At 54.7% G+C, this 14,705-nt stretch overlaps 3 protein-coding genes across 3 annotated transcripts; 1 reads left to right on the top strand and 2 right to left on the bottom strand.

Moving 5' to 3' along the window:
- Positions 1–603: 603 nt before the first annotated feature.
- INS49_013854 (uncharacterized protein) lies at positions 604–3,830 on the bottom strand (the record flags this gene model as incomplete). Its single annotated transcript, XM_043174547.1, has 3 exons — positions 604–3,231; positions 3,287–3,409; positions 3,468–3,830. The coding sequence occupies 3 exons, from the start codon at positions 3,828–3,830 to the stop codon at positions 604–606; spliced, it is 3,114 nt and encodes a 1,037-aa protein (XP_043021492.1).
- Positions 3,831–8,120: 4,290 nt separating this feature from the next.
- On the bottom strand, positions 8,121–11,518 carry INS49_013855 (uncharacterized protein; the record flags this gene model as incomplete). The annotated part of the gene is made up of 3 exons (XM_043174548.1): positions 8,121–9,187; positions 9,242–10,700; positions 10,766–11,518. The coding sequence occupies 3 exons, from the start codon at positions 11,516–11,518 to the stop codon at positions 8,121–8,123; spliced, it is 3,279 nt and encodes a 1,092-aa protein (XP_043021493.1).
- Positions 11,519–12,642: 1,124 nt separating this feature from the next.
- Positions 12,643–13,833, top strand: INS49_013856 (uncharacterized protein; the record flags this gene model as incomplete). The annotated part of the gene is made up of 5 exons (XM_043174549.1): positions 12,643–12,751; positions 12,818–12,857; positions 12,928–13,236; positions 13,311–13,663; positions 13,802–13,833. 5 exons carry the CDS (start codon positions 12,643–12,645, stop codon positions 13,831–13,833), a joined length of 843 nt encoding a protein of 280 aa, XP_043021494.1.
- Positions 13,834–14,705: the final 872 nt, after the last annotated feature.

Genomic DNA, 14,705 nt, shown 5'->3' on the forward strand with positions numbered 1-14,705 from the left:
ACAAGCCATCGACCGTTGCCCAACGCTGCCATAGCCTCATTAGCCATCCATCCTCCTAGAGCGTCCACTGCACGCTCTACTTTTGCGTGTATAGCTGTTCCTCGAGTTATCTGTATTGATTTGGTTCAACCGTGACAGCATTGCAGCTTGATCGCAGTTCAGAGATGGGACAGCTGTGGGCTATTACTTATTGACTCTCTTCTGCGCTGGCACAGTCACGAGATGTGCTCTTGACAAATTTGCACGGATGCCTCGCAGATTCCTGGACAACCGAGACAACTCTGTCTGGTGGGAGGACATACAAGAACCGAGCTGCCGTAATCTCGATTCTCTAGAAGACATGTCACGTTTCCCAAGGATCAATCGAATTTCATAAATGCATCGCACTTGATTGGCACGCTATGTGTCAGTAACTCTTCGTTATCGAGCCACAGAGACCGTGACCTATCTGCCAAGATACCTCCCTCAATGACGTGACGAAACTACTCAAAGGATGCGAGCGCACATGCCGCCCTCCAGAGTGTCATCCTTGCCGTCTCAGTATCGCCATTCTCAAAAAACCAACCATCACACCGAAGGCAAGTCAGAATGCTCTTCGCCAACTCAGATGTACCACATCGTGCTCTTGAAGAAGTCGATGCTCGTCTGCTGGGCCAAACCTTCATCTCCGCCAATCTTCATCAGAGGCTTGGCTGGCTCCTCGGGGCCGAACGACGATGGCTCCGTTGTCGGCAGACCCTTGGCCATGAGGTTGAGGATCCTGACATCGGGATCCTTCTTCGAGGCCGCAATGTCCTCGTGCGCCCGGGCGCGGGCAGCGGCCAGGTGGGCGTAGTAGATCGCCGGGTGGATCGACACGGGAGTGGTCGAGCGGATGTACTGGTAGCACTGCTGGTAAATCATTGCCTGCAGCTTGTCGACAGGGTACTGGATCTCGTCGTGAAGGACGTGGTAGTGCACTGGCCGAGCAGTGCCCTGGATGGCGACGTGAGAACAAAGGTAAAAATCGAAGTGGAACGGGTGGGTGACCTCGTGCTCGATGATAGTGCCCGGCAAAGGGTTGCCATTCTTGTCGCCAGCGCCACTGCCCGGGAAGAAGCGGATGTGGTGGCGCTTGGTAGCGACAATGACCGTAATCTTGGGCTTGTTGCGACCAACTTCCTCGAGTACCTTGCGGATCTCCTTGACTTCATTCTCCATGACATGGGCAAATTGGCCCTCAGCCACGCCGTCACGGAAGTAGAAGACGTGCTCGGGGGCACGCTGGTTCTTCTGACACCACCGGCGAACGGCGCTGGGGAATATGGACTTGATGTTGTCCGGGGTGAGAATCTCCACGCGGTGGCCGTTGGTTTCGCACACGGCTTGGTATCTGATTGCGTCCCGATCCATGGACATGGTTATAGCAGCCATGGACGCCAGTGGTCCAGTCAGGCCTGCTGAACCGGCTCCACCGTGCGAGACGTCGCAACCGATGACCATCGTGGGGACCGTGTAAAACTGCACCTTGGCCAGCCTCGAGGTGTAGCCACCGAGCTTGGCGTTGACCTTCATGGCCACGTTGGAGCAGTACTGCGGCTGGCACTTCTTGACATGCGCGCATTGCACCATCTGGGAGAGCGTTGCAAAACGGATTTCCATGTTCTTCTTCAGCCGCTCGTACGGGACGGCGATCTTGTCATACATGACGAAGAAGATTAGGTCCGGGGTTCCCTTGCAGGCGTTGCCAGTCTGCATGTAAAGCTTTTGGATGTCGTCAGCAGTGACTTTGCTGATCTGCATGTTCAGCGGGAACACTTTGGGCTGCATCGTCTCAATCTTGCCGCCGTGCCTCCGGTAAGTGTCGGCAAATGCTGCGCCAAACCGCGAGGCCGTGGCGGCATCGCAACATCCGTCGACAACAATGATGGACCAGGACTTCAGAGGACGGGGGTTCGGCTCAGCGAAAACTTGGTCGCGCAAATCCCACCTGCCGCTGGTCTTTGGATCGATTGTCTTCCTTCCGAACTGGACCACTGGGTTTTGAAGAACACGAGCGGGCACGGGCTGCATCTGAGGGTTGATCTTGACGCCAAATTCCTTCAAGTAAGGGTCGTCGACCCATCGCAGGGACTTGACATTCTGCATGATCGCATTCTGTCGGACAGGGGGCCTCGTAACGGCGAACTTGATCATGGTTGACGTCTGCTCACCATCCAGCTTGAAGTTGTACCGCTGCCATGGCTTCATGATGACGACTTCCATGGGGAATACGCCGGCCCGAGTGGTCTCGATCAGAGGCCATTGCCAGTGGAACAGCCTGACATTGTACTGCTTCAAGAAGTAGTCAGCGACGGAGGTGGTTGTGCCGTCCCTCATCGTGAACCTGTAGTTGCGCGCATTGGCGCCCTCCATGCCGAACTTCTTTGGCTCCCAAACAAACTGCTTGATGGTATAAGTCTTCATATCGTTCGACTTGCCGCGGTGCATCACGTTGAAGTGGCACTTGTGGAAGCGCCGAAGCGCCTTGAACATCTCAGACATGCCTGGGATGTACTCCTTTGTGACCTGGTCCTGGTATTTATCTGGCTTCAGTCCTTCGCAGATGCGTTCTTTGTCAAAGTACTGCCACTCCTTCTTTGCCATGGCAACGTAGTTCTCGGCCAACTCAATGAACGGCTGACCTCCGCGCCAAAAAGCCGTGTTGGTCACATCGACATTGATCCCCAGGCCGAGGCCGCCGGACTTCATGGAAGAGTTCATCCGAATGGCGGCGTAGATGCCCTTCACGGCATTGACGGTACCTCGGCGGTTAAGAGGCTTGTATTCTGGCTGCTCGGTGTTGTAGAAGTTGCGCTTGATGGCCAGCATGTTCTCTGACGGGAATTGGCGCACCAGGTGGTCGAAGAAGTTGGCACAGGCCAGGACTGACTGGTCCCATTCAATCTGGCCCTCAAGGTAGGACTTCAGCGAAACAAGGCGGATTCTGGTGCTGCGCCTGATGTAGAGGGTAAAGGTGTTGTCTTGTCCAGGCCGAGTCATCTTGTTCTTCTCCGCGTCCATGTCAATCCTGATTCGCATTTCAGGGATGTTGTTCCGAGACCATGCTAAGGCACGGCCATCGTGGAGCCACTTGAACTCGAAGGGTCCGTATTTGTCGTCGACTTTGAGCCTCCGCTGTACAGTCTTCGTGTTCCAGAGCTTGTTCAAGAATGAAGGCCTGATCTTGCCGGTGTCCGGGCTGAAGCTGACCTATCATAAACCGTCAGAGAAAGCACAAGTATATAAGGAGGTTGCTGTTACTTACATCGTATTGAATAATGTCATGAGCAGGCATTCCGGTAACACGGAACTGGTTGACCTGCACGTTGATCTTCCTTCCGACGCTGCCCAGACCGGGGCGCTTGGTGAAGGGGGCATCGAGCTTGCCCTGAGGAGAGTGTCAGTGAACAACCCAGCAACGGCCTGTTCCGAAAAGAATGGCTTACCTGGACATATGCCTCAGGTGGCAGATCGAGGTTCTTGTTGAAATCCTCGCCGAACTTCTTGGGCTCTCGAGCAGGGTCGAAGCCAAGAGGCTCGGGGTAGCCCCGCGGCGGAGAGCGACCGCCCACGTTGCTAGATGGGCGGCTGCCCACAGGACCGGAGGGAGCGCCCATATTGCTAGGTGGGGCAGACCCCGGAGCTTGGGAGCCCGGGTGGGAAGCGGACACATGAGAGCCGCTGACCTGGGAGGTGCGACGCGAGTGCGAACGCGAGCCACCGCCAGAGTGGTGAGAGCCCTGGGAGCGGGTGTCGGAGGGGCCATCAAAAGATGGGACCTGGAGGTAGCCACCTGGGTAACGAGGCATGTTGTCTGGAGTGGTAAATGTCTGTGTGTGAGATGATGTCAGATGCTGAGAGCGGTCTTGGAGGTTGGAAGTGAATGGCTCAGAGATAGGGTGGGTGGCTGGGCCAGGATGGCAGACGGGGTTTAAGAAGAGACGAAACTGCACGAGTTGTGGATGTGGCGATGAAAAGGCGCCAAAAGAGGAATGCTCGGGAAGATGGAAGAGGAAGTTTGCGGAGTTTTCAAATGCGAGAAGTCAGGAGAGGATTAGAGAGCGACCACCCACTGAAGCAGGTGCAGATGAAAACCTGGGATTGATTGTGCAGGGACAAGGAGGGATAGTTTGGAGAGAAGCCCAATCTGTTTTGCTAGATGATGGCAAACACTTGTCTTGGGGTTGCTGCGTGAGGAGGGGGGAAGAAGGCAGAAGGCAAACCGACAGTTGTTGATTGCGCGAGTGAGGTGAACGGCGAGAGAGATGGGGCAAAGTAGGGAAACAAGGTAGCAGGCAAGTCGAGTACAGTGGAGCTTACCTTGATTGACTTGAAGAGGTTTGTGGGCGCTGGATCTGATGAGCCGTTTGTTGGCGGGAGTCTGGTGGACAGGGTCAGTAACGAACGAGAGGAGCGGTCTCTGCTGAGAGTGGTGAAGAAGAAGACAGCAAAGTGCTGGAGTGAGAGAAGGGATTGACGCGTCAAAATGACGCAAGTCTCGTAGGATAAGTCAAGACAGACTCGAGAAGAAAGGAAAAGTTTACCAGTCAAGCTGCGCGAAACGGAACGGGTGATTGAGGAAGCCGCTGAAAGAGCTTGTTGTGTCGACAACGATGGAAGGTTCAAGACAGGTACTGGTAGCGTAACAGCAGGGGAAGGGGGCAGGTGTACCTGGCAGGTGGAAGGTTGGTAGGTCGAGGTCAGTGGCAAAGGAGGTGGGCACCCAAGCTGAAGGAGGAGTATGAGTGATGGGAAGATGGTACGGCAGAAGAAGTTTCAAGGCAGGGGGAAAAGTAAACAGTCAAGGGGAGAGCTCCGTGGTAGATTGAGGCAGCACTGCTCGCTAGGCAACTGAAAGCGGCGGCCATCGTTGACGTGTTTCTCAACCAGCAGGGCGGAGTGAGGCACACTTTGGGGTTGGTTTGGACGAGACTTCTCCAAGTTGCCAGGGAAACTAACTCACTGCGAGTGTATGCGTGTTTGTGCGCGTGCTGAGGTGACCCAGAAGCTTGCTAAAGACGAGTGTGATGTGTGATGATGGAACGGTGGGGCATTGACTTGGTAATGCTATGGGCAGATTGCTCGAGGTGAGAAGCCTGTTTTGCTTACTTCGTTCGTGATGTAGATGGTTTGACTGGCGAAGTTTGGGAAGGTGGTGAGCTTGATGCGAAGCTTGAAGACTGATGGGCCTCAGTGATCAGGGTTGGGGGAGGAGAAGGGGAAAGAAGAGAAGTCAAGTGGCAGGTTGCACTAGATTTGAGGAGGAAAGTGCTCGCTTACCTGAGTGCTGTCTGCTTTGAGGCAGGGCGGTTGGTGCTTGACTGATGGTACTGAGTTCCAAGCCAGGTTGGTGTTGAGGAAAGAAAAGGTTGTCAGCTCTGAAATTGGGAAAGGGAGAGGGTTTAAGTATTCCTGGACAGAGTGGGCAGAGACGGTTAGTATCGCAATGCTCTGATGGGTTGGGATCGAAGAATGACTGACTTCGAAAAGAGAATGGAACGGACAGTAGAAGCAGTGCAGGGGAGGGAGTTTGGATGGAGAGTCAACGATTCTGGTTGGCCCTCAAGTCTCGCCGTCTGAACTTGAATGGGGAAACTTTAAGCAGCAGCCTAGATCCAGCCAGTTACGACCATGGGCAGACTGACAATGGCTAGCACTCATTTGTTGTCCAGCATGTATTCAGAGGAACTCACCAGTGTTGGCAGTGTCACTGAGAAGCTGGAGCAGGCTTCGATCACAAGGCTCAATGCAGAAGGCGACTATGGAAATGCGAAAACCGGGCAGCCTCGAAGCCAACGGGAGGCCCCAACTACCATGGACTCGAGCAGCATATGTCCATGAGGAATTTGATTACGAGAAGTCTACACATATGAGGAGTACTGCTCATGCTAGGTTAAAGAGCATCTTAGGGGTCTTGTTTAATTGAAGTAGACTAAAACCGTAAATATCATCGAAAGGTCTTTCTTGGCCAGTCTGGATTGGAACCACTCGACAAACTGCAGCATGACGCCCTCAACAGGCCGGCAGTAATTTGGGAGGTTGTGCAAACAAGAAGCAGTAAAACACAAGAGTACGTGTACAATGCCGTCGGTAGCGTGCCAGTGCTGTTTGCCATATGAATGATCGAGATGGCCCAAACTGAATACAGGATTCTGCGTCTATTGAAGGTGGGACAGACAACGAATGAAGCTTTCCACCCCACTAAGCGCACTTGGAAGGTGATCAAGCGATCGGTTTGGCGAGAGCCGAAGACTGTGAGAGCAGGAACATTATCTCCAATTATCTCGGTGTGGAAGTGTATTGTTGTGCAGGACCCGGGATTAAGCAATGGACATCTTGCACGCGGGAAACCCACCAGCTGGTTGCACACGTGCCAGAACAACAACGGGGGAGGGGGATACTGTCTTCAGAAAAGTCAGTCGGCGGCTGGGAGGCGGCAGAGTGCAAAAGAAGACGCCCGCGGACGTCGCAAGATCCGAGTCCAGATTTCGATAGTCTTGACAAAGGTACGCCGTGGGTTGGGAATCCTAGATTCATCTTCCGTGTAAAGAAAGCAATGAAGGTGTCTACCAACTGCCTAAATTTGCTACATAGCATTGTCCGCGGCATCCAACGAGGTAGCAAGGTGCACTCAGCAACCATCTCAATCTTGCACAGCTCCGAATCGACATTCGGAGCTGGGTGACAGTCTTCGAAGAACCGATAGTGACGGCAAATGGCTTTGCTCTCGTTTTACCAAGCAAACCCCCATCAAGTTTAGAATATGCGAGATCCACTGAGCGCGAGGATTCGGAGAATGTCAGAGGCACGGAAGTGTGAGATATCCGACAGTGGCAGCAGAGTGGCACTACGGCGAAGGGTCAAGAGCGTCGTCTACCGGAACGCAGAAGAAAAAAAGTCTCGGAACAATCCAAATCACCAGTGGAAGGTCCCGAGCAGTATTGCCCCGAGCCTACATAAGGAACATGTGGCAGACATCTTGAGAAGACTAGGTGCATGTGTGTTGCTTCTTGCACACAGCTGAAGCAGCTGACCTCTTGCTTGCTGTAAAGCCGTTGCAACTGAGAAGACTCAAATACTTCAAGTTCCTGTAGGGTCCGTGGCGGAAGGTAATGAAAGGCGGCGTGTCAGATACCACTACACAGTGTACCGTCCATGATTTTGACTTTTCAAGAAAGACGGTACAAGTCTAACGGCACTGCGGAAATGATGGCAATGATTTGTGCTTGATCTGTAGCTGAGCTCCCCGGTCGCCCCCTCCCCCTCCCCCTCCCCGACTGGTGTCAGTGTTATAGAAAGTGACTGCAAAGCTCCTCCTGAGGATTGTGGAGATAAATCAGTAAGGGTCTCAACGGCACTACTTGAACATAGCCACAAAATGGTAAGCCTCAGAGTCGCCCATTGTGACATTCTCGCACATGCGCAGCAACAGGCGGGATCACAAGTTCCATGAGATGTTCATCCATTATCTATCTCACTACCTTCGCATGATGTGATTTTCCTAATCAAAGACCCAGGTGCATGCTGGTTTTCGATAATCGTCATCGATCTTTCGGAACCCAGCACATCCTGTACTGCAAGCCATCAGACCATACCATGGGGTCGTTCGTTGACTTGTCATCTCTTAATCGAACAATGACTTTCAGACTCGCCCACCCGATGCAATTTTGTCACCTGGAGACTCCTTTCCATCCTTGAACTCCGGCCGAGAAAACAGCGCAGGCCAAAACAGGCAGCTGAGCCCCCCTTTCCTTTTTATTAGTACATGGCGCATTCGATCGGAATGCTTTTGTCCCACCGAATGCGATGACCCAGCCAAAATGAAACCGTGGAAATCAAACTCGGCCCAAGTCCGAGTATTGCGAGACCTTCCGTAAACTGCATACTCCTGCCAGCAGCCCCTGTCAATCCGTAGAATCAAATCTTGCTCGAACGCAATACTTGTTAGTGCCGATCAGAGTCGACCTTTGAAGGTGGCTGACGGGGTCGAAGGCTTTGTTGCCGCTCGAAACTTGGCCAATGCAGCAAGAAGCAGTTTTGGTCCCGGAACCACGTCTCCCCGTCTCCCCGCCTCTCCACACCAGGACCTGTTGCTCAGCCTAGTAATAGCGACCATTGTATTGGTCGTGCTGCGGAGGACCTTGGCCAAATGGAGGGGTTGGAACAGTGTATTGAGCCTGGCCTGGAGGAGCGCCATAAATTGGCGGTGGCCAGCTTCCGTCAGGAGTGGGGACCATTGATGGTGGAGGACCGTATCCCATCGGCGGCGGTCCAGCCGGCGCGGTTTGCCCGTACACTGCAGCCGGAGGCGGTGGCTCGTAGCCCGAGCCACTAGATCCCGGACGGAGAGACGACTGTCTGTAAGTAGCAGCAGCAGACGCGATCTGTCCACGGCTCGCGCCAAAGGGACTCTGCGGCCGGGGAGAGTTGCGGCCCTGGAATGGGTACTGGCTGACGTCGGCGGAAACCTGGCGAGCATGCGACGGTGGCATCCGCGCTCCGTTGTCGCGGATACCCCGGTCCTGGTTGCTCTTCCAAGAGGCAAAATCCGGAACGGGGATCTCCCGAAGGAACCGTACCATGTTGCCCGAGTCAAACCGAGGGAAATCATAGGCCGAGGATGGCGGGATTTGGCTCAGGAGGAAGGTGATGTCGCGAGAGATGGGCGCGGCTTGCATGCGATTCTGCTGATTGAGACGCCTGCCAGCTGCGCCCTTGAGCGGCGACTCGCCCCGCTGCATTTTGCGGGGAGGGTTCAACGAGTCGTCGAAATCCTCGACTGGCAGAGGTCGCTTTGGCGAGTTGACGAATTGTGGGCGAGGGCTATTCGGCTGTCGAACAGAGGGGCGGGGGCTGTTCAACACGGACCCTCGTTGCTCAATCGAGGGCATGATGTTCTTGGGGCGCAGCTGAGCAGATGGTGACACAATGATGCGAGCTGCGATTGGATCGAAGTTTGCTGTTGCAAAGCGTGCCTTGAAGTGAGCCAGTTTAGGATCTTCAGGGAAAAGTTCGGCCATGCGCTGCTCCAGCTTGACGAACTGAGACCTGTCACCAAATTGTGACTCGTACTTGTGAAAGTAGGCAAACAAGGCCTTCGCCTTTTCGACGGAGCCGGGTTTCTCTACCATCCTCTTCACACAATTTTCGAAGACGACTCTGGCATCTGTGTTTTCTGTTAGTTTTTTCTCGAACACATGATTGCCAAATATCAACTCACTTGTGAAGTCATCCCTCGAATGAAGGAACTGGAGGTATTCGACCATGAAGAACTCGTCCTCAGGGAAGAGCCTAGCACCTCGCTCAAAGATCTTGACGCCAGCATTGTCCTTGTACACCTTCCACTCCATGAGAGCGATGGCCACGTAGACGTCGCTCGTGAGGCGGCCCCTCTGACGGGCATCTGTGAAAACCTGGCGCATACCGCCGATTGCGCTACCCACGACGCCTTTGCCTTGGACACGGCGCATCGCTCTTGCGAGAGCAATCCAAACAAAAGAAATGGTCCGAGACAACACATTCGTCCGAGCCGAGAATCCCTGCTCAATGGCCTTGATTTGGGCCTGTTTCGCGGCATTTCTGGCGTCTTTCTCTTCCGACGCGCCTGCGTCCTCTTCGTCATCTGCAGACCCTTGGGGTCCAGAATCAGACGCATTGTTCTCGTTGATCTTTTCGATGACCGCCTTCTCCTGGTCCTTGGCTTTCTTTACCAGGTCATACAGCGTATCCAAAACTTTATTGTAAGGGGCCTTGATGGCATTGCCGCGGTTGGCCTTGGCTTCATCCCCCTCGATAACAGGATGAGTGGCCTCGATGCGGTCCGCGTGCTTGAGAGCTAACAAGACACTCTCTGGATTAGCCTCAATCCCCTGCAGCAGGAACTCAAGGCCCGTATCTCTTCCATCCGGGCCAACCATTTCGTTGTCGAAGCACCACTCGGCAGCATCAACCCACATGTCTGGCCAGAACCGAAGGGCCATCAAAGCCTGCTGGTACACGTAGTGCACCCTCTTCTTCCAAGCGATTGGGTCTTCTGTCTTCAAGTCAAGGGGATCCGATTGCTCATAGCTGATCCACTTCTTCCACAGCTCGATCTGCTCGGTGTAATCATCATCGCCTTCAAAGCCAGGCGCAGGCGGAAGCCGCGGAAGGTTGGTACGTTGTAGCCCTCGAGTGATGTTGTCCAAGGCCATGTTGGTGCTCTTGGCAGACATGTAATTCGGGGAATGTTGGGCGAGAAGCGCCCGTCCTACCTTCTTGTCGATTCCCATTTCGAATTGATCGTACTCGCGCCAAAGGGTGTTGAGGTTCCGAGTGGGAATGGCAATGGCTCGCTGATACGTCTTTCGAAGTTGGTCCATCTTCTGCCGACTCGCCCAGTCGGTCTCCCCAACCTGGCCTGGCCCAGACTTGATGAACTGGATGTACTCCGCCCAAATTGGCCCGGAATCCTTGTCCACGCCGACACTGCTGAGGACAAACTCGAAGCACTGCGCGATAGTCTCCCGAGCCCGACCCGTCGTGTCGCTCAGATCGTTGCGCCGTCGGATGTAGTCAAGATACACGGTCCACAGCCTCACATTCCGGATAGTTGGCAAAGTCCTCTTGAACAGCTCCTCTGCCCCACCAAAATTGTTCATGCTCAGCTCCAACTCCATGTACGCCGTCCATATATCCGCCTGAGTCTTGTCAGCGCAAATTCAAGCAGCTCTTTTTTTTTTTGTGGGGGGGGGGGGGGACTTACCGACTGTGGGAAGACAGCCAGGAATCGCTCGTACACAGACCGAATGCTCTCGATATTGTTTCGCGCCCTCAGTTCGGCCATGAGGTCCAGCCAGGCATCCATAACCCCGCGAGGGTCCTCCTTGATGCGAGCCTCAAGTGCGGTGACAACATCCTGGGGAGGCTTGACACCGTTGTTGACGGGCTCGGACGGGGCAACAGCGCCACTGTTTGGTTCCTCGACCGACACAGCTGGGGCATTATTCGCCTGAGAAGTTGGGGGTACATTAGACACAGCTCCCTGGGCTTCCTGGACAGGAGTGGAAGCATGAGGGGAAGAGTGAGAAACAGATTGAGAAGCTTGGGTTGGCTCAGCAACGGCACCATTGGACGCAGGAGCAGGCGTTGAGGAGTCATCGTCCTCAGATTCGGAGTCTCCCACTAGGAAACCTCCGGCCGTCTTGCGCTTCTTGTTGGCCGGCTGAGGAGCAGGCTGAGGGGCAGGCACCTGGGACACCTGCTGGCCGACGAGCGGCAGTGGAGTCACAGAGACCGACTCTGGGTCGTATTCACCCACATCTTCGGAAGCGCCATCAGGGTTGGGTGCGGAATCACCAGATGTTTGAGGGGCTGCGGAAGCAGAAGCGGAAGCGGAACGATTCAAGTCTTGGTCTTGTGTGTTGTCACTAAGTTGTATATTCTCATTGCCTCCCTCGACATCATTGTCGCCATCACTCTGAGCCCATGTGTTCTCCTCGACAGCTTCGCTCGCCATAATTGCGATGTGTGTGCTGGTCGTGGGGGATTCGCAGAGGGGTAGGTTGGACAGCGGACGAATGGTTACGAAGATCGGCGCTCTTCAGTAACGGCTTGCGTCGCAGTCGCGCGCGCGAGGATTGGTCGCCGCAACGAAACAGGTGATCGCAGTATCTAAACGAAGCACATCGAAATGGGGTGGAGAGCGGTCAGTCGGTCTTTGACAAAGGACGGCCGTTTGGGGCTGCGGCAGCGGTGGGTGGCGGACAGGACAGTTGCTGGCCCTTCACAACAGGACAAGCCTTGAGAAGGGAAAACGACTGGTTGGCAACAAGCAACAAGGGAGCGAGTCGAAGAAAAAGATAGACAGAACTAGAAGAAAATGAAGGCAGAAATGATTAGACGCTGGCTTGGAGATGCGATCTTTGTTGGTTGGAAGCCGAGCTTGCTGGGTGAAATAGGAAACGCAGCTGGTCGAGGTAGGTCGTGCAGAATATGTCCGGTGGTTGACACCCGGCCTGGCAGCGTGTTTTTGCGACCAGCTTAACCTGGGCCTGGGCAGCTCCGGTGAAAGAGCTGGACTCCTTGAAGTGGGACCCATGGAGAGACTGCCTGCCGGAGACGGCATCTAAGCTTCCCAGGTCACGCTAAGAACCCAGAATACTACCAATCACGCCAATTCACGTCAGTCCTGATGCAAGTACCCAGGTACCTTGTCATGATGGATCAGGGCCCCCCAGCCCCTGTCCCCCTCAGGCGCGACCTTCCGCCACCGCCCTCCATTAAACGCGGTCTTAGAGACACAAGAAGAGTGGAGGCGCGTCGTTGCTGCTCCAAGCCACCAACTTTGACTTGCACTCCAGCACTTATCTTTGCTTGAAGACCCGACTCTCTCCTTCCCTCCTTCTTCTCTACCTCCACCAGCTGACAATCACAACTACATCAACCACAGTCGCAGCGATACATTTGCCCTTTGTGGCTGTCGTGGTCGTCCTGCTTGTTCTAAACACCACAGTCGCATCGCCGTCGAGCATTCTGTGCATCAGAAAGCAGCATTCCCAGCAGCTTCACGCCGAAGCAAGCAACACAACAAAGCACTTAACGCGACCATCATTTCCACTCTGTTCCCTTTAACCGCCCACCATGTCTGTCGTGTCGCTTCTCGGGGTCAATATCCTCAACAACCCCGCCAGGTTCACCGACAACTACCAGTTTGAGATCACGTTCGAGTGTTTGGAACAGCTTGAGAAGGGTGAAACTCCCATCAGCCCCCCTTCCCCGCCCGCAAAGCCTGGCCGCTTCTGACTACCGTCTGCAGATCTCGAGTGGAAGCTGACCTACGTCGGCTCTGCTACCTCGTAAGCCTATGTCACCGTTGACGCGACCCGTACTCGAAGGTCTCTGTACTGACACAAAGGCCCCCATCAGCGATCAATATGACCAGGAGCTGGACACGCTGCTGGTAGGACCAATCCCTGTCGGCGTCAACAAGTTCATTTTCGAGGCGGATGCCCCTGATACTAAGCGCATCCCCGACGCCGAGGTCATGGGTGTGACGGTCGTGCTCCTGACTTGCGCCTACGATGGCCGAGAGTTTGTGCGCGTGGGATACTACGTCAACAACGAATATGAGTCTGAGGAGCTCAACGCCGATCCTCCCGCCAAACCCATCATCGAGAAGATTCGTCGCAACATTCTTGCTGAGAAGCCCCGTGTGACTCGCTTTGCCATCAAGTGGTATGTACTGCTCCGCATCTGTTCCTCTCATAGTGTAGTGGACTTCATTTGACGCCTTTCTCCCACTCACCCAGGGACAACGATGCGACCGCCCCTGCCGAATTCCCTCCTGAGCAACCAGAGGCCGACCTCGCTCCCGATGATGAGGACTACGGTGCAGACGAGGCCGAGGACGATGGCGAGGAGGCGGCCGGAGTCGCTCCCTCCAACGGCGAGCCTTCTGCCGCTGGCGGGGACGCCGCTATGGCCGGCATTACCGCCGAGAATGGCGAGCACGCACGTGAGGACGATGAGATGTCTGAGGACGGTAGCGTGGACATTGATGGCGAGAGTGAAGACGAGATTGAGGAGGAGGAGGAGGAGCTGGAGGGCCAGCCGGCCGACGGAGACGGCATGGATGTCGACATGGATGATGCCCCGGATTCTGGTTAGTACTCCAGGATTTCTTTGCCTTGCTATGCAACGTTGGGGGTGGCTTTGCGAGGTTTCAGAGACATTTCGGGGCCACTCACACCGCCCCTTCTTTGTTGGAAGAAGTGGAAATAGTGTACTGACAGAGCATCAGGTGCGCAACACCCGGAGGTCATGGCCCACTAACTGCACAGTTTTCTCATTTTAACCTCACTTGTCCGGCGTTACCTTATGTCATGATATCCCCTTACTTTGATCAGAGTTGGCAAAACACTAGACTCAGGATGATGGATGGTTAATGCATTATGAAAAATACATACAGTACGACTGTTGATGGGGTCACAGCAGGTCTATGGATTTGGCAGACGACAGGCAGGCTTCACTTGTCCTAGACTTCAGAACCAAGATATGGGGTGGCATTGCGCTGTCTTCAGACTAAAACCCGAGTCCAGAATTGTAATAGACCTCCCTTCCTCCGTGTATTTTTCGGTGAAAGCTTCATTGCGAAGTTGGCGGAGTGATCGGTCTGTAGCCAAGTGCTGGACTACTAGAGCTATGATGACTCTCTGCCTGACTTCCAGCCGAACTGTCTATGATTCCTTTGAACGAACGAGGCGTGACCCGCGTAGTCGGTGCCCTTCTCAGCCTGGCCCGTTGCGAGACCGGAGGTTGCTCTGGGCTTCCCACAGGCTATCTTCCTCTATGCTGGTGACGTAGGCTCTGGGAGTCACGCCGCCCGTTGAAAGGGGAGGCTCTGCAAAGTGATGGCGGAGTTGAGAGATTTAGGGCGAACACCTTGGGCGAATCGGTAACAGAGGGATCGCTTCCGTCCGACGCCAGCACGCCTCGCTGCTTACATCCCCCCACGCCTGTGTGTGCTCGTCTTGGCATCCCCCGGAGCCATGCCGCCTTGGGTTGGCTGGGCGAGCCAAACGGGGCTGGACAGCTGAACAAGGAACGGGCGTGCTCCTGCAACGCCCTCATAGGACTTGGGCGTCTACTGCTTGGTCAAGTGACTGGAATGCCGCTGCTGCTGCGTCTCGGTCCTGTCCTGAATC

The sequence above is a fragment of the Diaporthe citri genome (assembly GCF_014595645.1).
Source record: "Diaporthe citri strain NFHF-8-4 chromosome Unknown scaffold_7, whole genome shotgun sequence".
NCBI classification, from domain to species: domain Eukaryota; kingdom Fungi; phylum Ascomycota; class Sordariomycetes; order Diaporthales; family Diaporthaceae; genus Diaporthe; species Diaporthe citri.